Source organism: Salvelinus alpinus, chromosome 18, assembly GCF_045679555.1.
Source record: "Salvelinus alpinus chromosome 18, SLU_Salpinus.1, whole genome shotgun sequence".
NCBI lineage: Eukaryota > Metazoa > Chordata > Actinopteri > Salmoniformes > Salmonidae > Salvelinus > Salvelinus alpinus.
Genome location: NC_092103.1, coordinates 10,752,868 through 10,778,010, shown reverse-complemented (window position 1 = coordinate 10,778,010; position 25,143 = coordinate 10,752,868). Strand labels below are relative to the sequence as shown.

The 25,143-nt window shown below is 44.6% G+C and overlaps 2 protein-coding genes across 4 annotated transcripts in view; one reads left to right on the top strand and one right to left on the bottom strand.

Annotated features, from left to right (window-relative positions):
* Nucleotides 1-414: 414 nt before the first annotated feature.
* On the bottom strand, nucleotides 415-2,056 carry LOC139543694 (placenta-specific gene 8 protein-like). Its single transcript, XM_071350011.1, has 5 exons — nucleotides 1,950-2,056; nucleotides 1,548-1,642; nucleotides 1,237-1,361; nucleotides 968-1,078; nucleotides 415-574 (listed from the first exon to the last, which is right to left on the bottom strand). Exons 2-4 carry the CDS (start codon nucleotides 1,633-1,635, stop codon nucleotides 974-976), a joined length of 318 nt encoding a protein of 105 aa, XP_071206112.1. The 5' UTR covers nucleotides 1,636-1,642; nucleotides 1,950-2,056; the 3' UTR covers nucleotides 415-574; nucleotides 968-973.
* Nucleotides 2,057-7,137: 5,081 nt separating this feature from the next.
* Nucleotides 7,138-25,143, top strand: part of LOC139543735 (A disintegrin and metalloproteinase with thrombospondin motifs 6-like) — an 89,527-nt gene continuing 71,521 nt past the window's right edge. For all 3 annotated transcript variants that reach the window (XM_071350101.1, XM_071350100.1, XM_071350099.1), the window contains exons 1-7: nucleotides 7,138-7,598; nucleotides 9,740-10,260; nucleotides 10,769-11,169; nucleotides 18,597-18,777; nucleotides 20,357-20,604; nucleotides 21,141-21,224; nucleotides 24,252-24,397. In XM_071350101.1, the coding sequence (XP_071206202.1) occupies nucleotides 10,158-10,260; nucleotides 10,769-11,169; nucleotides 18,597-18,777; nucleotides 20,357-20,604; nucleotides 21,141-21,224; nucleotides 24,252-24,397 (1,163 nt within the window). In that variant the 5' untranslated portion in view covers nucleotides 7,138-7,598; nucleotides 9,740-10,157. The remainder of the gene's footprint in view (nucleotides 7,599-9,739; nucleotides 10,261-10,768; nucleotides 11,170-18,596; nucleotides 18,778-20,356; nucleotides 20,605-21,140; nucleotides 21,225-24,251; nucleotides 24,398-25,143) is intronic.

Below are 25,143 nucleotides of genomic sequence, written 5' to 3'. Positions count from 1 at the left end.
AAACACACCTGTATGGCAGGGCTCCGTTTGACAATTACATGATTAATCTATCTGCCATAATCTCCAATGGACTTGTGGTTTGTCACTGCCTTTATCTCTATTGCAAAACATGGGTAACTAGTAGGCCTAAAGTTTAATGACCAGGTTAACCAATACATGTGTACAGTGCTTCATTCACCCTGTGTGTCAGAAATGATTAACTGACTTGAGTTATATCGCTGCTCAGATTATCTTTTACTTATTTTGTGTACAATAATTTAAATTTGATTCTTTATAATGTAACATAGAAGTGGTCCATACCAGCAGTAAAGGGGAGAAACATTTTTGTTTTTTAAATAAGAGAGAATATATATATTTGAATGATGATGCGCAATTTCTAGGAATTTCTGAGTAATCAAGCCACAATACATGTCCTACTATTGGAGTGTTTTAATAGCATTTATATTGACAAATTATGTTTGGTAAAAAGAATACCGGACATTTATTGCTTTCTGTTTCTTGTCTCAAAAGCAAAAACTAATTCAGAAGACTGGAAGTGCAGCTCAAATCTTTTTCTTCAGGTATCTGGCGCCATCTAGAGGAAAAGAGACATGAATACCAGTAAACGCTAGTACATCTTGTCTTTAAAACGCTTTACCTGCCACAAAGAACACAAATGATTCAATGTGTTCCACTTACATAAGGTTGAAGGGGCCAGTAGGTCCAAGGCTACATGATCATTTATGACCTCACTACAGTTTCGACAGCACTACCATAAATTCAAGGCAAGGCATCATTTACACCAGTCTCTTATTTGAGCAGCTCTTTCAGTACCCGCTGATGTGTGCAAGGGACCTTGTAATAGGATATTTGGCTGTAGCTCAAAGGTTTAATAGACACACTCAGGTGTGTGGGTGGGTGGGTGAGATCATTCCTATCGGAAAATAAATAGCTGTGCTGTGAAACGTGGACAGACTCATGCTTGTACCTGAGCTCAGAAGATCCCCTGCTCCTTCCTTAGATCTATGTCTCTCTTCAGCTGACAGGTAGAGCAGACCCTACACCACAAGATGGAACAGAAGTCCCCAAACAAGGAGCCCTGGACACCAAACCGAACAAGACAGTTAGTGCAGAAGAGAGGCAAGGAGAGCCTCATACATCTGAGCCTGTCCCTCTGGTTAGAATGTTTCATGTGACCGAGTAACAGTTATAGAGCCTCATATAACTATATTGCTGCAGTATATGAAAGGAACTCACCTTAATGTTGTATCTTGTACGGTACATGGTGCGCATGGCCATGGTTGGCCCACACAGACAACACTCATCCATATCACTGGCGATAGAACAGCTCAGACAAGGGAAGCACCACCAACCATAACAACCTGAGAGAGAGAGAACGTACGGTAGAAGTACCTTATACTGTTACTACCTCTCAGTCCAAGAGGAGGAGAAAGCAAATTTAAAAAAGTACATTCTGCTCGCTCAGTCATGGATGAAATGAAGAAAAAATACTGGAGGTACAAAAGATATACAGCCATTTAGTTAAATAGGAATTTCTGTCCTCGTACATGTCCCACAGTCACTGAAGACGTCGCAGAGGCCAGTCTGGAAGTCTGATGGATGGTAGCTCCCTGGCTGTCTAGTTACGGCAGCCATGGTCTCTCTATGGAAGATAACATGGCTCAGGTCATTAAGTACAACCTAAACAATGGCTCTTAGCTGTTCTGTTCCTTATGGTTCCTACATTGTGGTACTATTACCGTGTTCTCAGTTCTCTGCACCATGCAAGAAAAGCTACCAGTAGCCCAAGCAAAATGTCAAACCCATGGAAAATTCATGCATATTTGTCATGAAAACATGATAAAACCTTACTCGTGAACAATTCCTGTCAAAACAGTTTCTATAGTTATTACTTCACCTACAAACAGGATTTCCAGTCATGTGATAACTTATTGTGAAATAAATCTCACCGGTATGATGTAGTTGAGCTGAATGATAGTAATGTACAGAAGAAGAGGCGAGAATCCTCGGTGGCGGCAGGTGGAGAACTGAGGGAGGGTACTGGAAAGGAACATAATTATATACTGTTTCAGGACAGGTGATTGACATGGCCATATACTTTACAGCCACTAAGAGTAGGGACTAACTACCAATAGAAAACTTTATTACACGAAGATGCACAAACAAGGAAATGAACATGCAGTTTTGCATGTTTAAAAAACATTATGAAAATGATTTTATTATGTTGGCTTGTCCATAAGGGAGGTGAACCACAATCACTTTGTGAATATGAAGATGAAAATCTCTTGTACATTAATTCCATGGCTCTATACCTCATAACTAAATTCAATTTGAGACATATATACACATGTATAGAGCCTATATAGGCATGAGGTCAAGCACCAGTTTAAGGCCCAAAAAGTAAAGGGGGCTTATCTTACAAACTGATAATAATAATAATAATAATACAATAATAATGAATCCCCCGTATTCATCTTTGAGTGACAATTATGAGCTGTTAACGCCAAGGTTCAAAGTTTTCCATGAATGGCTGCTGCACCCCATGTGATGGTGTCTGTGATAAACATTTGGATTTGGTAGTATTGGTTAAAAAAATATATACAGTGGGGAGAACAAGTATTTGATACACTGCCGATTTTGCAGGTTTTCCTACTTACAAAGCATGTAGAGGTCTGTCATTTTTATCATGGGTACACTTCAACTGTGAGAGATGGAATCTAAAACAAAAATCCAGAAAATCACATTGTATGATTTTTAAGTAATTAATTTGCATTTTATTGCATGACATAAGTATTTGATACATCAGAAAAGCAGAACTTAATATTTGGTACAGAAACCTTTGTTTGCAATTACAGAGATCATACGTTTCCTGTAGTTCTTGACCAGGTTTGCACACACTGCAGCAGGGATTTTGGCCCACTCCTCCATACAGACCTTCTCCAGATCCTTCAAGTTTCGGGGCTGTCGCTGGGCAGTACGGACTTTCAGCTCCCTTCAAAGATTTTCTATTGGGTTCAGGTCTGGAGACTGGCTAGGCCACTCCAGGACCTTGAGATGCTTCTTACAGAGCCACTCCTTAGTTGCCCTGGCTATGTGTTTTGGGTCGTTGTCATGCTGGAAGACCCAGCCACGACCCATCTTCAATGCTCTTACTGAAGGAAGGAGGTTGTTGGCCAAGATCTCGCGATACATGGCCCCATCCATCCTCCCCTCAATACGGTGCAGTCGTCCTGTCCCATTTGCAGAAAAGCATCCCCAAAGAATGATGTTTCCACCTCCATGCTTCACGGTTGGGATGGTGTTCTTGGGGTTGTACTCATCCTTCTTCTTCCTCCAAACACGGCGAGTGGAGTTTAGACCAAAAAGCTCTATTTTTGTCTCATCAGACCACATGACCTTCTCCCATTCCTCCTCTGGATCATCCAGATGGTCATTGGCAAACTTCAGACAGGCCTGACATGCGCTGGCTTGAGCAGGGGGACCTTGCGTGCGCTGCAGGATTTTAATCCATGACGGCGTAGTGTGTTACTAATGGTTTTCTTTGAGACTGTGGTCCCAGCTCTCTTCAGGTCATTGACCAGGTCCTGCCGTGTAGTTCTGGGCTGATCCCTCACCTTCCTCATGATCATTGATGCCCCACGAGGTGACATCTTGCATGGAGCCCCAGACCGAGGGTGATTGACCGTCATCTTGAACTTCTTCCATTTTCTAATAATTGCGCCAACAGTTGTTGCCTTCTCACCAAGCTGCTTGCCTATTGTCCTGTAGCCCATCCCAGCCTTGTGCAGGTCTACAATTTTATCCCTGATGTCCTTACACAGCTCTCTGGTCTTGGCCATTGTGGAGAGGTTGGAGTCTGTTTGATTGAGTGTGTGGACAGGTGTCTTTTATACAGGTAACGAGTTCAAACAGGTGCAGTTAATACAGATAATGAGTGGAGAACAGGAGGGCTTCTTAAAGAAAAACTAACAGGTCTGTGAGAGCCGGAATTCTTACTGGTTGGTAGGTGATCAAATACTTATGTCATGCAATAAAATGAAAATGAATTACTTAAAAATCATACAATGTGATTTTCTGGATTTTTGTTTTAGATTCCATCTCTCACAGTTGAAGTGTACCTATGATAAAAATTACAGACCTCTACATGCTTTGTAAGTAGGAAAACCTGCAAAATCGGCAGTGTATCAAATACTTGTTCTCCCCACTGTATATATATATATATATCATTTTACTTAACGAAAGATACTTTGAACAAGTAGTTCACTACATCCAAACTACTTCATGAAAAAGTCTCATATCTCAATCTGAAATGTCACAGACTACAAAATGCACGACAGATCATTCTGGGGTCAAATGTTAACGGAATGTGTTATTTAGCCTATTTAAACACAAAAGCGAGAATTCGGCAGGTCTGATGCCGAATAGGAAAATGATTGCCTACTTCACCATTTTTTTATTTTCCTTTAGCAAAAAAGTAGTATGTAGTTCCAGTAGTTAGCTACACCTCTACACGGCAAAAAAAGGAATTAACTATTGAAAACGCTACCAAGCTTTGAATTGAGTTCAACTACCACTACTCGAAAATGGAGGTAAGTTACTAGTTGAACTACATGACTCCCCAACACTGGGGTTAAACCAACTTACCATGGTAACATATCTACCATGAGCATAGTAATTAAAAAAATTATGACATATATATATATACTCTCATTACAGGTGTGTGTGTGTGAGAGAGGGAGCAAACGAGGAGGTGGAAGGGATTCTGTTTGCATACATTTTGCTTGAGAGGGGTTTTACAGGTGTATGCTACGCTCCCATCCTCTTGTGTCAACAATGGTGTTTCAAAGGTCAACTCACTGTTCCTAGGCCGTCATTGAAAATAAGAATTTGTTCTTAACTGACTTGCCTAGTTAAATAAAGGTAAAATAAAAATACAGTAAAATATGATGTTCGATTGTCACACACCAGCTAGTTGCAGTGAAATGTGTTGTTTTACAGTGCCTTGCTCAAGGCAGTACAACCAAATAAATGATATGTCATATGTTTACTAAAGACTTAATGGTTTTGTGTTTTTATATTCGTTTTTATTTCTATTCGTTTTAAGATTTTTATTTGAAATAAAAGAAAGGAAAATAAAAAGTTATTGGTCACATAGATATATTTAGCAGATGGTATTGCGGGTGTCGCGAAATGCTTGTGTTCCTAGCTCTAACAGTGCAGTGCATCTAACAATTCACAAAAATACACACATCTAAAAGTACAATCATGGAATTAATAAATATACAGGGCATTCGGGAAAGTATTCAGAACCCTTCCCTTTTTCCACATTATGTTACATTACAGCCTTATTCTAAAATGTATTAAATCACATTTTCCTCATCAATCTACACACAATAACCCACAATGACAAACTGATAACAGATTTTTGAAATTTTAGCAAATGTGTGTATATATACAAACTCAGCAAAAAAAATTGTCCTCTCACTGTCAACTGCGTTTATTTTCAGCAAACTTAACATGTGTAAATATTTGTATGAACATAAGATTCAACAACTGAGACATAAACTAAACAAGTTCCACAGACATGTGACTAACAGAAATTGAATAATGTGTCCCTGAACAAACGGGGGTCAAAATCAAAAGTAACAGTCAATACCGTGTGTGGCCACCAGTTGCATTAAGTACTGCAGTGCATCTCCTCCTCATGGACTGCACCAGATTTACCAGTTCTTGCTGTGAGATGTTACCCCACTCTGCTGCTTGTGGAGACATTATCTTGTTGAGTTTACATTTAAATGATAAAGTCAATGGTTATGTTCAAGATGATCAAAACCGCAATGTTTCATGGGTAAATTTCGACTGACTGACTGATCTTCAAATACTAATGAGTTGTTATTTATGATGCAAGGTGACTTGTAGGTCAGTCAGTCAGCAGTCGCCTGCAGTCGTTATGATGCTCCCAAACACGTCCATTCTCAATGTGACATGCCAGATTCAGAAGCTTGAAATCCTGATTAGAAAAAAAAAAAGTAAAACCCAATTAGATTTTTGCCCACCCAAAACTAAAACTGAACATCATTCATGATTTATTTTATTTTAGTTCGTTTTGGAGTCAAATATAATAGTTTCAGTCTATTTTAGTTTTTCAAACAGGTTTATTAATTATTTCATTTCAGTTTATTAAATCGTTTTTTCAAACCACCTCTCAGACAGGCCAAGGTGGCAAAGACAGCACATGTCGTCTTTTTTTACATTTCAACTCCAATTTAGCCTGGAATTCAATCAAACCCACAATGAGAGAACCCACATCAAATACCACAATTAACAAGACAATAAGTACAGGTGAAATAAAAAGGACAAGATGAGTTTCTGAGATTAAGAAAAATACAGTTCTTTATCATTTATTACTGCAGTTGATAATGGCTCAAAGTTGCTATATAGTTTTTGAACACAAGAAGGCGCAACAATCCTTCAAATAGTTCTGTGTTCATCGTCAGAGTGATTCTCCTTCTTAAGTAGGTTACACACTACATTCTGCAAAATTGCAGCTTTGCTTATTTGACTCATCTCATTTTTTCCTAGGCCAACTTAGTCACCGGTGCATTTCAGCAACAGCACTGGAGCAAATAATTGTTTTACTAGGTAGACAATATACGTTTATTTAAACCATATCTATTATTCCATAACAAGAATAAATGCAGGATATTGTTAGCTTTGTCAAAAATTTGGCCTGTAGAGATGTACATATTGTACACTATAGATGGTATACCATAAGAGGCCAAGGTCTAGGGCAGACTATTAAAGTTGACCAATTTCACTACTATATGTTAGCTAGGTCTCCTAATAACCAAACATCCACAGAAAAAATAGTGTTTTTCTACACCTGTGTATAACTTCGTTGCAATAGACACTTTAAAGTATGCCAAATTTTTTCTACTGTGATAGTTGGCAAAAAACTGTCAATTATGCTACACTTTGTGCTTATAGGTTCTGGAAAAGAGAAGTACCTGCAACCTATTTGTACCCCCAACCCCCCCCGCACGTGATATTAGATCGGAACATGCGCACAGCTGATGTTAGAATACGCACATCTGCAATGACGTCAGCTGAACCTCCCAGCCTGAAAAAGCTGCCAATTTGAAGCAGCTCAGAACTTGGCGATGGTTCCAGACCGGGTATACCGTATTAAAGGCTGCTACTTCAACTCAATTTAGCTGTGTTGCATACACTGTCCTAGATGTAGACTATTTGTTATTATTGTGCAGCATACTACCTGCGTTATCTAAAATAACAACTCAGATAACACACCAAGTCTATTTTAAAGAGGACAATTGAGCTATGAATTAGGTATCCTTATTTTGGAGTTAGTTTAAAAGTTATTCTTGGGGATAGACTTTTCTGCTAAGACATTTATGTTCCTCTGTTTTCTCTCTCATGGGGATATAGAGAATGGCATAAACCGAAAAGTGATGGACAGAGGAGAGAAGTCATCTGGCTACTACGGAATTTCAGCGCAGGCGAAGTCTATTGTCTGCACTCTGTAACGTTACTCTACACTCCACCGTTGGGCTTTGCCGCTGACAATGAAGATGAGGACGGTAACTATCAACACTCCATAGACACAACTAGAGAATGCTGTGTGTCTCTCATGCGCTTTTAACGGAGCCGCCGCAGATCCATTTTCTTTCAAATATGTAGGCTAACCATCTTCTTCTTTTTTTTAACAGAAAATCCAATGATTTATCTTTCACATTGTAGCGTACATCTTTTGGAAAACCTATTTTGTGATTTTAACTAAATTACAACTAGATGAAACGTGAAAAAGTACAACCCTAATAGGCACTTGGAATTCTTTACACATACAGTGTTTGGTGAGTAAATGTTGGTTAAAGTTGGATCCACTATTTCTTCCAGCGTTTATAGAAAAATCACGTGTCTCTTTAAACTGGCTTGATGTCTAAGCCAACTTTCTCTGCACTGTTACATTTGTAACTCACTAAAACAGGTCCACATCTGCAAGAACGGTCCGTCTCTGTCTGTGTGTTAAGGCGTCAAACAAACCCATATGACTTGAGCGAGATAGTGTCTGTCATTTCTACAATAGCTAACAATAATTATCCCCGGCGTTTTCATACTCTTTTTGTAATCCCTAACATAGGAACAGTGTTGAACTGTTGGTAGAATATTCCAGTTGTAGTTGAATTACATATCCTCCTAGACTAACTTGAAAGGAGCAGTGAAATGTTTTTTATTTCAGTCGGTCGGTCGGTCGTGTAGTCTGATGTATTCGGGCTGGGTGCCAAATGTCTGGGTCAGACGGAGTGGCCAAGTAGATGTAGCGCTGCTGTCTGGAAATGTGCCGCTAGATGTTCATTATATAGAGCTTACAGAAGGTGCAACACGCCGCTTCCAACACTGGATTCTAGCCACAGACAGATAACCACCCATACTGTCTTTACGCACATCCGATAGATCAGAGGTGATTACTGGAATTTACGCGTTTTCACTTGGACATAAACTTGGAACCTCGCCTGGACTTGGTTTTAAAAGTATTACATGCCGTTTATGAGCTGTGTGAGTGAGTGACCCTCTCTTTCTTGAAGAATATCCGGTAAGTGGTTTGAAATATAGAACAAGTGATTGATTTATTCATTCATTGATGGATAGGTTCAATGATAAATGTGTGTGTTGTTACACTATTATAACACCTTTATTTATGCGTTATTACACACGCACACACATACAGAGGACTTGCTGAGAGCAACGTTAATCTTTTGATTTGCTCCTGGCTGCAGAGAGAGTCAGTGGGAGAGAGATGCCTAAACCTGTTATAGAGACAGGTGCTGTGTTGACTGAGGAGGCTGGCGGACATCGAAGCACGGGCTGCTTTTGTACTTGATCATCGTGTTGTTGTTGTGACTTGCTGTGGAATATCTGAAAGACTGACTTCTCCTTAGGCTGTGGAGATGGTATGGTGTCACAAACACCGTTATCCACATGCATGTTGACGTTTATTGTCACGAGTCTTGCCCTGGAGGCAGAACTGAGCGATTTCCCGTTAGTTAAGTCAGCTGCGAAGTCAAAATGGGCTATATTGAAAATATTAATGAACACAAAATGTGCTTAATTTAAGGTTAAGGTTAGCAGTGTGGTTAGGGTTAAGGTTCAGGTTCGGTTTAAAATCAGATTGTATGACTTTGTGGCCGTGCCAGCTAGCGACCACTTTGCAGAGCTGCCTCCAGAACAAGATTCATGACGAAAAACGCTATCCTGCTAACCACAAACCATGGCATGCTGGGTAAGCAGGCTACAGGAGGAGGGTATTTCTGTCATGGAGTGTACTGTTGGTGAATATGCTGTGCAGTCGTTTGGCATCATCTTTTTTCCATGGCTAATTGTAATTTGCAGATTAGAAGTTTAGCCTATGTAGTAAGTACACTCTTAGAAAAAAGGGTTCCAAAGGGGTTATTTGGCAGTCCCGATTCGAGAACCCTTTTTCCCCCAGGTAGAATGCTTTTTGGTTCCAAATAGAATGCTTTTTGGTTCCAGGTAGAACTCTTTTGGGTTCCATGTATAACCCTCTGTGGAAAGGGTTCTACATGGAACCCAAAAGGGTTTATCAAAGGGTTCTCCTAGGGACACCCGAAGAACCCTTTTAGGTTCTAGATTTTTCTAAGAGTGTAGACTAGTTGTTTTGTAGCAGGTATGCTTATTGAACTATGCAATGATGTATTCACAGGTATGCAGATGGATTGGTCAAGACAAGCTTCCAATATAGATCTAGATCTATAGATCTGCTGCTGTGGACGTGCTTGAAGTGACTGACTGACTGACTGATCTACCGATGGATTCTAGCATCACCACCTCCCATGATGAGTGGCTGACATGAGCTCCAAGGGAAACGCCAGTGAGGTCTGGAAGTGTCTGCTGCCCTCAGGAGGAATCTGAGTGTCTCAGAGACGTTCTCTGGATGAGACCTGGATGAGACAAGAAGAGAAGAAGAAGTAGTGAGAACATTCCCCCCCACAGAGGACCCAAACCATGGGCTTGTTATGGTGCCAGGCACGCCGGACTGATCGTGTGTTCCTAGCCCGTCAGTAGCACCACATCCCCCCTCACCCCTCCTCCCCCCAACCCCATGTCAGACCTTTCTCTGAATGATGGAAATTTTGCGGAAGACGCTGACTTGTATATTGATATTGAGCCTGGTGGTGGTCATGGCTTCCTCTGAATTTCAAAGACTTTCGCACAACTCACAAGGTAGGACTGCTCATTGCTTAATTGTACATCTTAACTTGCTTGATTGCAGCCAAGGTGCTAGAACTGCTCTCCTTGAGAGAAACGGATTTGTCCTCCCGGTGAGGCAGGTGTATGCTTGGTTGCTGCTCATGGTCAGTGGTCAGTCAGTGAGACATCTGTAACATCTGGTGGCCCTGGCCTGACTGTTATTTTAGAGGGATGAACCCACTGTAGAGCACAACCTGCTAGCTCTGGAACACTGTGAGGTCATGTCTGTCCTGTCTGTCTGAGTTCCACCATAGACATTCTACATTCTATGAGTTCTACTATCTGTAGTGTGTAGTCCTGTTATATTCTGTAATGGCTGGAGGACCCCCATTGTCTTAAATATGTCACTTCTTACTGTAGTGTATCAAGGTTCTTACTCAGATTCACATTCTGTGTTCATTTTTCTCTTCCTCATTCTTTCCTCCTTGTACACCCCTCCTCCAACGGCTCATCTCTCCCCATCTGTTCTTTTCTGTAAAAGTGGAGTACCTGTCCTACCTGCAGCACTACCAGCTGACTGTGCCGATGCAGGTGGACGAGAATGGGGACTTCCTCAGCTACACTGTGAAACACCACCGGCCCGGTCGCAGGAGACGAACCGCCGACCCAACCAGCACCACCGTCGGCCCAGAGTCAACCGACCACGTCGAACAGGACCCGGCCCAGACCCGAGTCTTCTACAGACTGTCTGCTTACGGAAAGCACTTTCACTTAAACTTGACCCTCAACCCCCAGCTGGTGTCCAAACATTTCACAGTGGAGTACTGGGGGAGAGAAGGCCTGGAGTGGAGACATGACATGGTGGAGAACTGCCACTATGTAGGATACCTGCAGGATCAGTACAGCTCCACCAGAGTAGCACTCAGTAACTGTAAGGGCTTGGTGAGTACCATGGGATTCTGGAGTTGATGTGTTTGGTTTGGGTGTGTGTTGGAAGGAAGCTACTGTAGCCAATCAGGGTATTGAAATGTGTGATGGAGGGATGGAAAAGAGGACAACACGATCTGTCTGTTTCCAAGTAGAACACCCACCACCACTCTACTCCCCTTTATGGGTTTCTGTGACTTTTGTTTAGAGTATGTCTGAATGTATTTGTGGATATTTGAGTGTGTTTGAATATTCTTTGAGTACTTAAGGATCTGTTTTGTGAGGAGGCCAGGAGGCCCCCATTGACCAGTCACAGAGAGTTAATACTATGCCTTCTCTTTGGTCTGGCTACCTCAGACAAACCCTCAGCTCTACTGTCACAGGATTAGACAGAGTGGAGTTTGCTAAATAGCATGTTGGCCTCCTTCCACCTGGCACAGTGCCGCTTAGGATAGGGCATAGTAGGTTAAGGCTAATGGGGAAAGCTCTCTACAGCAGGGGTTCTTAGACTTTTTCAGCCTGGGAAAATTGAGAAATTCTGTGTTTTCCTGGGACCCAAGGTCATAAAAACATGATCCCTTTTGGGGTCCTAAGCAAGATTTGGTTGACAGCAGAGAAAGAAATTGAAGTTTTAAGTTTAATTGTGTCATGTTAGTGATTGGAGACAGGCGCAGGAATACGTAATAGTTTTTTTTTTTTCTCCACCCAAACATAAGAGCAAGGTGTAAACTTCTAAATAATACACGGGACGAGACCCGTAAAACAAGTGCACAAATACACGTAGCATGGAAGCCGATACAACAGCACAGGTACTCACAGGACCAACGGACATGGTAACAATAACCGACAAGGACAATGGGGAACAGAGGGCACATATATAATATACTAATCAGGGGGAATGGGAACCAGGTGTGCGTAATGGGACAAGACAGTCCGGGGTTGGTGGTAATGAATCCAGTTGAGTGACGCCTAGAAGGCCGGTGACGTAGACCTCCGGAGCTGATGAACGGAATTAGCAGCAGTACCGGGGGGATCCGGTGACAGTACCCCCCAACGCACTGCACCAGCAGCGGGACGACACCGGCCTCGGGGACGACCACAGGGACGCGGTGTGGGTCGGTCTGGGCGCCGATGGTGAAAATCCCTGGTCAGCGAAGCGTCCAGGGATGTCCACCGCAGGAACCCAGCATCGCTTCTCTGGTGCGTACCCCTACCAGTCGATGAGGTACTGGAGATGCCCCGCACGACGCCTCGAATCCAGGAATTCACGGACCGAGTACGCCGGACCTCCCTCGATCTCCAGAGGAGGAGGCCGGGCGTCACTGTGTCCAGCCTCAGCGAGGGGACCAGGCACCACTGGCCTGAGGAGAGAAACATGAAAAGTCAGGTTAATGCGGTAATCAGCAGGGAGTTGCAAATGGTACGTTACCTCATTAACCCTCCTCAGGAATTTACACGGTCCCACAAACTGCGGGCTCAGCTTCCGGCAGGGCAGGCGGAGAGGCAGGTTCTGGGTGGAGAGCCAGACTGGCGCCTCACTGCGGTGGTGGTCGGCCTGTTCCTTGTGCCGACGCACAGAGACGAGTGTGCGCTGTCCAACGAAGCCACTGGGGACCTCCTCTCAGCAGGGAGGTAAGAGGCGCGACCACCGTGCTGAAGCCCCTGGATGAACCAAATAGTTGGCAAACCCCAGGAATCGCTGGACTGCTTTCACGGAGTTGGGGATGAGCCATGACCTGACTGCGCTGACGCGTTGCTCCTCCATCTCCACTCCGTGGATATGAGGTACCCCAAAAAGGACACGGACCGCTGGAAAAACAAACAGTTCTCTTGTTTAACATAAAGATCATGCTCCAACAGTCTTCCCAGTACAGACCTGACTAACGAGACATGCTGGGCGCGGTCAGCAGAATAGACCAAAATGTTGTCTATATATCCCACTACGCCCCGTCCCAGCCTGTCCCAAAACACTTCGTTAATAAAGGCCTGGATGACTGAAGGAGCATTAGACAGGCCAAAAGGCATTACGAGATACTCGTAATGGCCCGTGGTCATGGAAAAGATCGTTTTCCATTCGTCGCCTGCACAAATGCGCACCAGATTGTAGGCGCTCCTCAAGTCCAGTTTCGTGAAGTACTGCGCCCCGTGCATTTGATGCGATAATGGTTGGGATGAGGGGTAAAAGATAACTGAACTTGACGGTGGCTTTATTCAGAGTTCGATAATCAATGTAGGGGCACTGTCCCCAATATTTATTTTTAACAAAAAAGAAGCTTGAGGAGGCTGGTGATGTAGAGGGGCGGATAAAACCCTGCTGGAGGCTCTCCTGTACATAGGTCTCCATGGCCTCGGTCTCCGCATAGGAGAGGGGATAGACGTGTCCTCTCGGGAGGGCTGCGTCAGACAGCAGGTCAATGGCACAGTCCCAGGGGCGATGAGGAGGCCGGAATGTAGCCTGGGTCTTAGAGAAAACCTGGTGCAGATTATGGTATTCCTTCGGTAACTCCACTTGAGGGGCGTGGTCTGGACTTTCCACCGTAGTGGTGTTGACAGACACCGCGAGACACCTCCCCTGACACTCCTGCAACCAACCCGACAGTCTCCTCTTGGACTAGGAAATAACAGGGTTATGCCATCTCAACCAGGGAGACCTAAAACAACGGGGTGTGTGGGGGTGTCTATAATCAAAAATGTGATCTGTTCTAAATGAGTGTCATGGGTCAGCAGAGAAATGGGAACAGTGATGTGATGTACGAGCCCTGTCCCTATTGGACGATTATCCAGGGCTCGAACCAGAATGGGTGACTGTAAGGGAACCAAGGGAATGCGTAATGCGCTATCTAAAAGATTCCCGGCAGCTCCGGAATCAATCAGAGCTAACGGGAGTGAGGGGATAGGGTATTCAGGGAATTTAATGGGAAAACACACTGGTTGAGTTGACAGAAAAGGAGGGGAGATCTTGCATCCTACCTGGGTTGGAGCAGGATAATTCCATGGCTTGTCAACTCCTCGCCTATTTGTGGATCGAGTGCAGGTCGGGGAGAAATGACCCCTTTCCCCACAATAGGAGCAGAGGCCCAGATTCCTCCTTCTCCTACGCTTACGAGGACTGTCTCTCCAGACTCGGCAGCTCTATGGACAGCGTGCTGGCAACTATCCTGCGTTTGGAGGGGAATGTGCAGTCCCTCCAGTCTCCAGCACAAGTTGCGGCACCAGCCCCCACACCATGACCTGCCTCAGTCCCATCTGAGCCGGCCCGCGGAATACCCCTGTCCCTCCCGGAGCGCTTTGATGGCGCACTGGGATTCCTTCTGCAATGCGACCGGTACCTCTCCGGGAGAGACAGGGTTGCCACCGTCATCTCGGTACTGACCGGACGGGCCCTGAACTGGGGAGCTGCGGTCTGGGAAACGGCCAGACCCGAGGTCGAGTCCTACAAGCGCTCCACCTCCATCGGCTCTGGCCACGGAGCAGGTGTAGCCATGGGCTCCGGATCCTGCGCAGGTCTTCGCCGGGGTCGCAGGAGGTCCAAATGAATCGCCATGCTGATGAGCTGGTCGAGTGACAGGTTGTCATCACGGCAGGCTAATTCCAATAACCGGCAAGGACAATGGGGAACAGAGGGCACATATATAACATACTAATCAGGGGGAATGGGAACCAGGTGTGCGTAATGGGACAAGACAGTCCGGGGTTGGTGGTAATGAATCCAGTTCAGTGACGCCTAGAAGACCGGTGACGTAGACCTCCGGAGCTGATGAACGGAATGAGCAGCAGTACCGGGGGGCTCCTGCAATTCTAAACACTTTGCCATGGGGCTCATTTTTGTTGTTGCTCTTTTACAGCAAATACTTTGCAATTCTACCCATTTTGCCTTGGGGTGGAGAGAAATCTTAGCAGATTTAAAGCAAATTTCCTTCAATTCTACACATTTTGCCATGACTAATGCCATGTTAATATGATATCTGAGTGAGAGTGACTAACAAAATCAATGGGGGCGCCCCAAATTGTATCTGGCATATTCTACTCTTCTAACTCTAAACAGTAAGTTTGGACCTCCTTTGAGTTCCTAGAAATATTTTTTTTTACTCTGACATGTCGCCACGCCCCGTTAACATGTCGTCGCGACGCATACTTTAAGAAAGGCTGCTTTACTGGATCATCAGAGCTTTAGTCACAACCAGCCAGCCAGTCCACCCACTATAAAGAACCAACCAACCAGCCAGCCAGTCCACCCACTATAAAGAACCAACCAGCCAGCCAGCCAGCCAGTCCACCCACTATAAAGAACCAACCAACCAGCCAGCCAGCCAGCCAGCCAGTCCACCTACTATAAAGAACCAACCAACCAGCCAGCCAGCCAGCCAGTCCACCTACTATAAAGAACCAACCAGCCAGCCAGCCAGCCAGTCCACCCACTATAAAGAACCAACCAACCAGCCAGCCAGCCAGCCAGTCCACCCACTATAAAGAACCAACCAACCAGCCAGCCAGCCAGCCAGTCCACCCACTATAAAGAACCAACCAACCAGCCAGCCAGCCAGTCCACCCACTATAAAGAACCAACCAGCCAGCCAGCCAGCCAGCCAGTCCACCCACTATAAAGAACCAACCAACCAGCCAGCCAGCCAGCCAGCCAGCCAGTCCACCTACTATAAAGAACCAACCAACCAACCAGCCAGCCAGCCAGCCAGCCAGCCAGTCCACCTACTATAAAGAACCAACCAGCCAGCCAGCCAGCCAGTCCACCCACTATAAAGAACCAACCAGCCAGCCAGCCAGCCAGTCTACCCACTATAAAGAACCAACCAACCAGCCAGCCAGCCAGTCCACCCACTATAAAGAACCAACCAACCAGCCAGCCAGCCAGTCCACCCACTATAAAGAACCAACCAGCCAGCCAGCCAGCCAGTCCACCCACTATAAAGAACCAACCAACCAGCCAGCCAGCCAGTCCACCCACTATAAAGAACCAACCAGCCAGCCAGCCAGTCCACCCACTATAAAGAACAAACCAGCCAGCCAGCCAGTCCACCCACTATAAAGAACCAACCAACCAACCAACCAGCCAGCCAGCCAGCCAGTCCACCCACTATAAAGAACCAGCCAGCCAGCCAGTCCACCCACTATAAAGAACCAAACATCCAGCCAGCCAGTCCACCCGCTATAAAGAACCAAACATCCAGCCAGCCAGCCAGTCCACCCACTATAAAGAACCAACCAGCCAGCCAGCCAGCCAGTCCACCCACTATAAAGAACCAACCAGCCAGCCAGCCAGTCCACCCACTATAAAGAACCAACCAGCCAGCCAGCCAGTCCACCTACTATAAAGAACCAAACATCCAGCCAGCCAGTCCACCCGCTATAAAGAACCAAACATCCAGCCAGCCAGTCCACCCGCTATAAAGAACCAAACATCCAGCCAGCCAGTCCACCCGCTATAAAGAACCAAACATCCAGCCAGTCAGTCCACCCGCTATAAAGAACCAAACATCCAGCCAGCCAGTCCACCTACTATAAAGAACCAAACATCCAGCCAGCCAGTCCACCCGCTATAAAGAACCAACCAGCCAGCCAGCCAGTCCACCCGCTATAAAGAACCAAACATCCAGCCAGCCAGTCCACCCACTATAAAGAACCAAACATCCAGCCAGCCAGTCCACCCGCTATAAAGAACCAAACATCCAGCCAGTCAGTCCACCCGCTATAAAGAACCAACCAGCCAGCCAGCCAGCCAGTCCACCCACTATAAAGAACCAACCAACCAACCAGCCAGCCAGCCAGTCCACCCACTATAAAGAACCAAACATCCAGCCAGCCAGTCCACCTACTATAAAGAACCAAAAATCCATCCAGTCATTAGCTAGCCAACAAGCCAGCCAACCAGCCAGCTCACCATAGCGAACCTAATATATATCCTTCTCAATGGACTGTGACAGATCAGCATGCAGTGCTGTCTTTCTGTTTGCTTACTAAACTGTCAAAGCCAAATCTTGTTTTGGGTACACCTAAAACTTCTCTTCAGGTTCCGGTTTCCTCAGATAAACTAGTACCCAGTCCCAAATCAACCCCTAGCCACTAATGAACCCCTAGGCATTTCTTGTAGTTCTGAAGGGGTTGGGTGAGTGTAGGTGGGCAATATAGCTCAACACCTCCCTGGGCTAGGACTCATCTGATAGTGTCAGATCTATGAGAAGTGTATGTTAGGAGGTTAGGGGTCAGACTAGGGGGTTTTGAACTGGAGTTTCTCCAGCGAAATAAGAAAGAAAGCGAATGTGTTGCTTTAACGTAGCGGCTAATCATCAAAGCTGAGGTATTGGTCCTCAGGCTGTTGATCTTAGACTGACGGACTGGCCAGACTGTCTTCGTTAAAACTCACTGTTGGAAGCGATTGGAAAAACTCTTATCCCCCCTCATTTACTTTGAAAGGTCTCAGAACAAGGAGAAAGCCCTGTTCCTCTGTGCCAATCGCAATCATTTGGAGAAAAACATGTATTGCCATTGTTGCGGCCAAACGTACTGGCAGCCCCACAGCTCCAGTATCATAAATTGAATTAGTATTAGGTCTGTTTCGCCTCATACCGTTTTAATAGTACCAAAAATGGACAAAACTGAAATGTATCTGTAGTTTAATCTCGTAAATTGCCAGACATCTTGACATCGCACTCTGCTAGGCTTTTATCAAATATTGGTTTCTTGCCGGCGTGTGCCAGGTTGTCATATTTGGTTAATTGGTTTCATTGTGGGTTTTTACTGAGTGATGCAGCGTGCCAATGTTTTTTATAAACACATTCTGAAGTACTTTTTCAATTTATGTTACAAAGGGGGTGTTCAAGGGCAGAGAGCTGTGTACTTTGGTTCCAGTCCCAGTAATTACTGCGTTGTTCTAGGTGTAATTGGTTGTTATAACATGATTTATCAAATTGCTTCAGAGTGTGGGGTGTTTTCACGTCTGACTGCAGTGCAACACACAGAGGAGAGCAGAGCTGAGCTGTGAGTTAGTTGTTCTATGTGTTGTAGCCTGCAATGTTACGTGACTAAGGCTGGAACACACCATTAGCTGCTTAGCCCTGACTCGGAGTGCCTATCATTTCACAGATGATTGTGGTTGTGCTGAAAAAAGCATTCACCCTGGTTGATAATACTCATTAGTAAAACAATATTTTGATGACTATAATGAAAATGATAGGGGTTATTTGTCAAAGGTCATTTCACATAAACGGCATAAATGGTTCACTGTAAGTCCATTTAGGCTGGTAGGAGTCGGAATTACTTTTCACAAAATTGTCCGTCATTTTCTATGATAAAAGGGGTTTACGTAATTATTTTAAAACTACAATAAGATCAATTCAATTGTTGTGTTTATGTGTGTGTGCGTTGTAATGTTGTTTGCCTTGTTCGCTTATAACCTGTCTCTCTCGATGTTCTTGTTTGTCAACAAGCACGGTGTTATTACCACAGAAGAAGAGCAGTATTTAATAGAGCCATTCAAGAATATATCGTCCACCACTTCCAGCCAATGGGACCAGGGAGAAGGACAGCAGCATGTTATTTATAAAAAGTCTTCCATTCCCTCGCCACAGCAGCAACCCAACCAACACGAGTTCGGCTGTGGCATCTCAGGTTGGTGAAGTGTCCTCTTCTCTTCTTCTCTTTTCTCCTCTCCTCCCTTCCCTTCCCCGTTCCTCTTCCTTGCTCTCCACTGCCCTCCGTCTGGATTGACTCTGAGCTGGGTGAGTAACATAAATGTGCAGTTATTCATAACGGTCCAGAGGAAGTGCTGGTTTGGTTCTAGGCTCAGGTGCCGGTGGATGTGACCGTGCTGCTGTTGGGGTGGACCATTCTGGCCTCCCCTCAGCTTGGTGTACAGTGCATTCGGAAAGTATTCAGACCCCTTGGCTTTTTCCACATTTTGTTACGTTACAGCCTTATTCTAAAATGGATTACATTGTTTCCCCCCCTCATCAATCTACACACAATACCCCATAATGACAAAGCAAAAACAGGTTTTTATACATGTTAGCAAATTTTTTATTTATAAAATATCACATTTACATAAGTATTCAGACCCTTTACTCAGTACTTTGTTGAACCACCTTTGGCAGCGATTACAGCCTTGAGTCATCTTGGGTATGACGCTACAATCTTGGCACATCTGTATTTGGGGAGTTTCTCCCATTCTTCTCTGCAGATCCTCTCAAGCTCTGTCAGGTTGGATGGGGAGTGTTGCTGCACAGCTATTTTCAGGTCTCTCCAGAGATGTTCGATTGGGTTCAAGTCTGGGCTCTGGCTGGTCCACTGAAGGACATTCAGAGACTTGTCCCGAAGCCACTCCTGCGTTGTCTTGGCTGTGTGCTTAGGGTCGTTGTCCTTTTGGAAGATGAACCTTCACCCCAGTCTGAGGTCCTGAGCTCTCTGGAGCAGGTTTTCATCAAGGATAGCTCTGTACTTTTCTCCGTTCATCTTTACCTCGATCCTGACTAGTCTCCCAGTCCCCGCCGCTGAAAAACATCCTCACAGCATGATGCCACCATGCTTCACTGTCGGTATGGTGACGGGTTTCCTCCAGACGTGGACAATTCACATACTCTGGCTCTCATCAGAGCGGTGTCCTGTGAGATGTGGTGGGATAGGGATTAGAGGGGAACCAGGTGGATGTGTAGGTATTTGGACCAAAGTCTTATAAGTAGCAGCGAAGGCTGTCATCGGCAGGAAGCTGACGTGCCCTGACACGTTCTATCTTATAGCCCTTCCCCAGAGCATCTGGGCCATAAAGGAAGGCAAGCCTTTAGCTGCAAGGTTCAAAGGGCCAGATTCCCAACATGTCTGCAATTCTATCTCCAACTCTCCCCTGGCTCTGCTCTGGCTATGCCTTCACAATGGGCTAAATCTGATTGTATCATTGTGTTTTAATTTAGTGGCTCATTTTTTTTATGTTGACATTTTAAAATAAATGTTGAACTCATTATTTGTTATCAAATCATCAGTAGTTCTAGTCTCCCTTGAATGTTTCTAGTGAGGTGAACAGTATCACATTCTACCTGTCTTTAAAAAAAAGTTCAAATACCCCAAGGAGATGATCATCAGATAAACCATTGCCTATAATCACCCAAAGATTTTGTTTCTTCCCACAGCATATCATCAACTTTTCTCACTCAGTTGCTAATCTTTTTTTCTCAAACTACCTCTCCTTCCTTCCTAGACCTCACAAAAAACGCGAGCCCCTGCCAACATAGCACTCCTTCCCCAACCTCTCCAACCTCCTCTCCCTCGTCCTCTCCCACCCCAGCCCCTGGGTCCAACAGCACCCTGCCCGGGGGGGGCCACAGACAGAGGCGGTCACTCAGCACGGAACGTTTCGTAGAGACCCTGGTGGTAGCTGATAAGATGATGGTTGGTTACCATGGCCGCAAAGACATCGAGCATTACATCCTGTCTGTGATGAATATTGTAAGTTTGATCCTGCTTTTTGCTTCGATTAGTGTTGTTTTGTCTGACAACAACACAAAAAACTGATAATAAAGTTTGGGTCAATCTCAGAAGGGGTTAATATCAACGGTCTAACTTGGCTTCCTCTCCTCATCTCTTCCCCCTACATGTACACTAGTTTGAGGTTACAGGATGGGTGAAAGCAGTTAGGACTCACTTGCACCTGTCCAGTTCTTTCACATCAATACGGGTGAAGGGTTGGAGGAAAGGCAATAGAGATGAGTCCCTAGCCTACTGATATTGGAAACACGCCGATGTCGAGCATTAGTGCATGAACAATGTTATTCGAAGTGTTTCTCCCTTTGGTTAGCATTTTGTTTGTTCTCTCTTACTGAAAACAGACATTGAAACCGCAGCGTGAGCTGAATGTGTGATGGCTGTTCTTCTACCCCCCCCCCCCCCCCCCAGTATGTGTGATGAAAATACTGATCAAGCATCGTGACACGTGGACTCAGTTTGTCTGACTTTGTGTCTTTTACTTATTTTCTGGAGGTCAGGTTGCCAAACTGTACCGTGATGCCAGCCTAGGAAACGTTGTGAACATTATAGTAACCCGCCTGATCGTACTGACTGAAGACCAGGTGAGTGTACCCCTCTCTCTCCCTCCGTCTACCTCTTTCTCTCTATCTCTCTCTCTCTCTCTCGATCTCTCTATTCTACATCAACATCGATGTGTTTCTCTAATCTCAGTTCCAATTTCTGTGGTTTGGTTACTTCTTATGCAGTAAGGTAGTTATTCCAAGCCGTTGGGGGAGAGTAGGAGGAGGAAAGAGAAGGGAGAGAGGAGTGACAAGAAGAGACGAGAGAAGGGGACGAGAGTAGAAAAGAAGAGAGGAAAGGAGAGAGGACAGGAAGCGTCTATCGTATGTTTGCCACCACTAAAGATGAAAGCCTCTCCGTTGGAGATGAGCTCAGACATCTTCCCTCAGGGAGATTTGATTGAGGATGTTTACATTCAACCTACAGGTAACTGCCAAAATTATAGAAACTTCTTGTGGAAGAATGGTTTCGCGTCCTTCCAGTAGGTGCATTGAAGCTGTTCTGGTGGCCCAACGCCCTACTAAGACACTTTATGTTGGTGTTTCCGTTATTTTGGCAGTTACCTGTATATAATGTGTAGGTTTGATGGGAGAAACAGGGTGAACTGTACGTCTAGCGTCTGTCTATACAGGATGGACGCCAGCAGAGATGAATACGTCTTCATACATTCTCCATTTTAAGACAGAACCCTATACGTTTTACCCAGATGGAGTGTAATATGGATATATTCATAGTTAAAATATATATCTTTTTTATCATATGGATTATTTTAACAGATATGTCAGAATCCTGTCAAATGGTGGACATGGCTTTTATAGGCTTATATACTGTCGTTTTTGACTGGTGCTTTTTACAATGATGGCCCAATCATACATTGACGTCAATAGCAGATTTATGTAAAAGTTTGAGTGGCTTGCGTTAATCTTAATTCAGCCCTAGTCAAGTGCAGAATGCTGTCCCTGTTCTTGACAGAGTGCTGGGTTCTGTGTGTTCTGGGTTGTGGATGTGTTCAGAATGTTCTGGGTTGTGGATGTGTTCAGAATGTTCTGGGTTGTGGATGTGTTCAGAATGTTCTGGGTTGTGGATGTGTTCAGAATGTCCTGGGTTGTGGATGTGTTCAGAATGTTCAGGGTTGTGGATGTGTTCAGAATGTTCAGGGTTGTGGATGTGTTCAGAATGTTCTGGGTTGTGGATGTGTTCAGAATGTTCAGGGTTGTGGATGTGTTCAGAATGTTCAGGCTTGTGGATGTGTTCAGACTGTTCAGAGTTGTGGATGTGTTCAGAATGTTCTGGGTTGTGGATGTGTTCAGAATGTTCAGGGTTGTGGATGTGTTCAGACTGTTCAGGGTTGTGGATGTGTTCAGAATGTTCAGAGTTGTGGATGTGTTCAGAAGGTTCAGGGTTGTGGATGTGTTCAGAAGGTTCAGGGTTGTGGATGTGTTCAGAAGGTTCAGGGTTGTGGATGTGTTCAGAAGGTTCTGGGTTGTGTTGTGTTCAGAAGGTTCTGGGTTGTGTTCAGAATGTTCAGGGTTGTGGATGTGCTCAGAATGTTCAGGGTTGTGGATGTGTTCAGAAGGTTCAGGGTTGTGGATGTGTTCAGAATGTTCTGGGTTGTGTTCAGAATGTTCAGGGTTGTGGATGTGTTCAGACTGTTCAGGGTTGTGTTCAGACTGTTCAGGGTTGTGGATGTGTTCAGACTGTTCTGGGTTGTGGATGTGTTCAGAATGTTCAGGGTTGTGGATGTGTTCAGACTGTTCAGGGTTGTGGATGTGCTCAGAATGTTCAGGGTTGTGGATGTGTTCAGAATGTTCAGAGTTGTGGATGTGTTCAGAAGGTTCAGAGTTGTGGATGTGTTCAGAATGTTCAGGGTTGTGGATGTGTTCAGACTGTTCAGAGTTGTGGATGTGTTCAGAAGGTTCAGGGTTGTGGATGTGTTCAGAATGTTCAGGGTTGTGGATGTGTTCAGAAGGTTCTGGGGTGTGGATGTGTTCAGAATGTTCAGGGTTGTGGATGTGTTCAGACTGTTCAGGGTTGTGTATGTGTTCAGAAGGTTCTGGGTTGTGGATGTGTTCAGACTGTTCAGGGTTGTGGATGTGTTCAGAAGGTTATGGGGTGTGTTCAGACTGTTCTGGGTTGTGGATGTGTTCAGACTGTTCTGGGTTGTGGATGTGTTCAGACTGTTCAGGGTTGTGGATGTGTTCAGAAGGTTCTGGGTTGTGGATGTGTTCAGACTGTTCAGAGTTGTGGATGTGTTCAGAATGTTCTGGGTTGTGGATGTGTTCAGACTGTTCAGGGTTGTGGATGTGTTCAGAATGTTCAGGGTTGTGGATGTGTTCAGAATGTTCAGGGTTGTGGATGTGTTCAGAATGTTCAGGGTTGTGGATGTGTTCAGAATGTTCAGGGTTGTGGATGTGTTCAGAAGGTTCAGGGTTGTGGATGTGTTCAGACTGTTCAGAGTTGTGGATGTGTTCAGAATGTTCAGGGTTGTGGATGTGCTCAGAATGTTCAGGGTTGTGGATGTGTTCAGAATGTTCAGGGTTGTGGATGTGTTCAGAATGTTCAGGGTTGTGGATGTGTTCAGAATGTTCAGGGTTGTGGATGTGTTCAGACTGTTCAGAGTTGTGGATGTGTTCAGAAGGTTCAGGGTTGTGGATGTGCTCAGAATGTTCAGGGTTGTGGATGTGTTCAGAATGTTCAGGGTTGTGGATGTGTTCAGAAGGTTCAGGGTTGTGGATGTGTTCAGAAGGTTCAGGGTTGTGGATGTGTTCAGAAGGTTCTGGGTTGTGTTGTGTTCAGAAGGTTCTGGGTTGTGTTCAGAATGTTCAGGGTTGTGGATGTGCTCAGAATGTTCAGGGTTGTGGATGTGTTCAGAATGTTCAGGGTTGTGGATGTGTTCAGAATGTTCAGGGTTGTGGATGTGTTCAGAATGTTCAGGGTTGTGGATGTGTTCAGAATGTTCAGGGTTGTGGATGTGTTCAGAATGTTCAGGGTTGTGGATGTGTTCAGAATGTTCAGGGTTGTGGATGTGTTCAGACTGTGTTGTAATGTGTGCTGTATGTTCTATCCAGCCCAACCTGGAGATAAACCATCATGCAGACAAGTCTCTAGACAGCTTCTGTAAGTGGCAGAAGTCCATCCTCAGTCACCAAGGAGACGGGAACAGCATCCCGGAGAACGGCATGGCTCACCATGACAACGCTGTCCTCATCACACGGTAGATTCTCCACCTCCACTCTCACGTACCTACACAGACACACACACATGCACACACACACGCTTATTTTATTCTTACCTATTATTATGTTTTGCACTGACTCTCTTGCGCAGACTTGATGTACACTCACTGGACTCTAACCACACACCCACACACACTACACTAACATTCCAACACACACACACACACAAAACACAGACACATGCATATTGACGCCACACATACACACACACATACATACCTACATACCTACATACCTACATACCTACATACATACATACATACATACATACATACATACATACATACATAAACCAATAAACCATTTTATTTTATAGAGAGATAAACCATAAACCGCGTCTGCTAGAACATTCCCCCATTCCCAGGTGGAATCCACCTCAAAAGAGAGAGCACAGCGATTTTAAGACTGTTTACGTTAGCAACGCGCAGCTTTACTGTACATACATGTTCCACTGGATATCATAAGGTGAATGCACCAATTTGTAAGTCGCTCTGGATAAGAGCGTCTGCTAAATGACTTAAATGTAAATGTAATACATACATACATACATACATACATACATACATACATACATACATACATACATACATACATACATACATACATACATACATACATACATACATACATACATACATACATACATACATACATACATACATACATACATACATACATACACACTCTTCACACATGCTGCTGTTTTATTTTTGAAATGTATTTT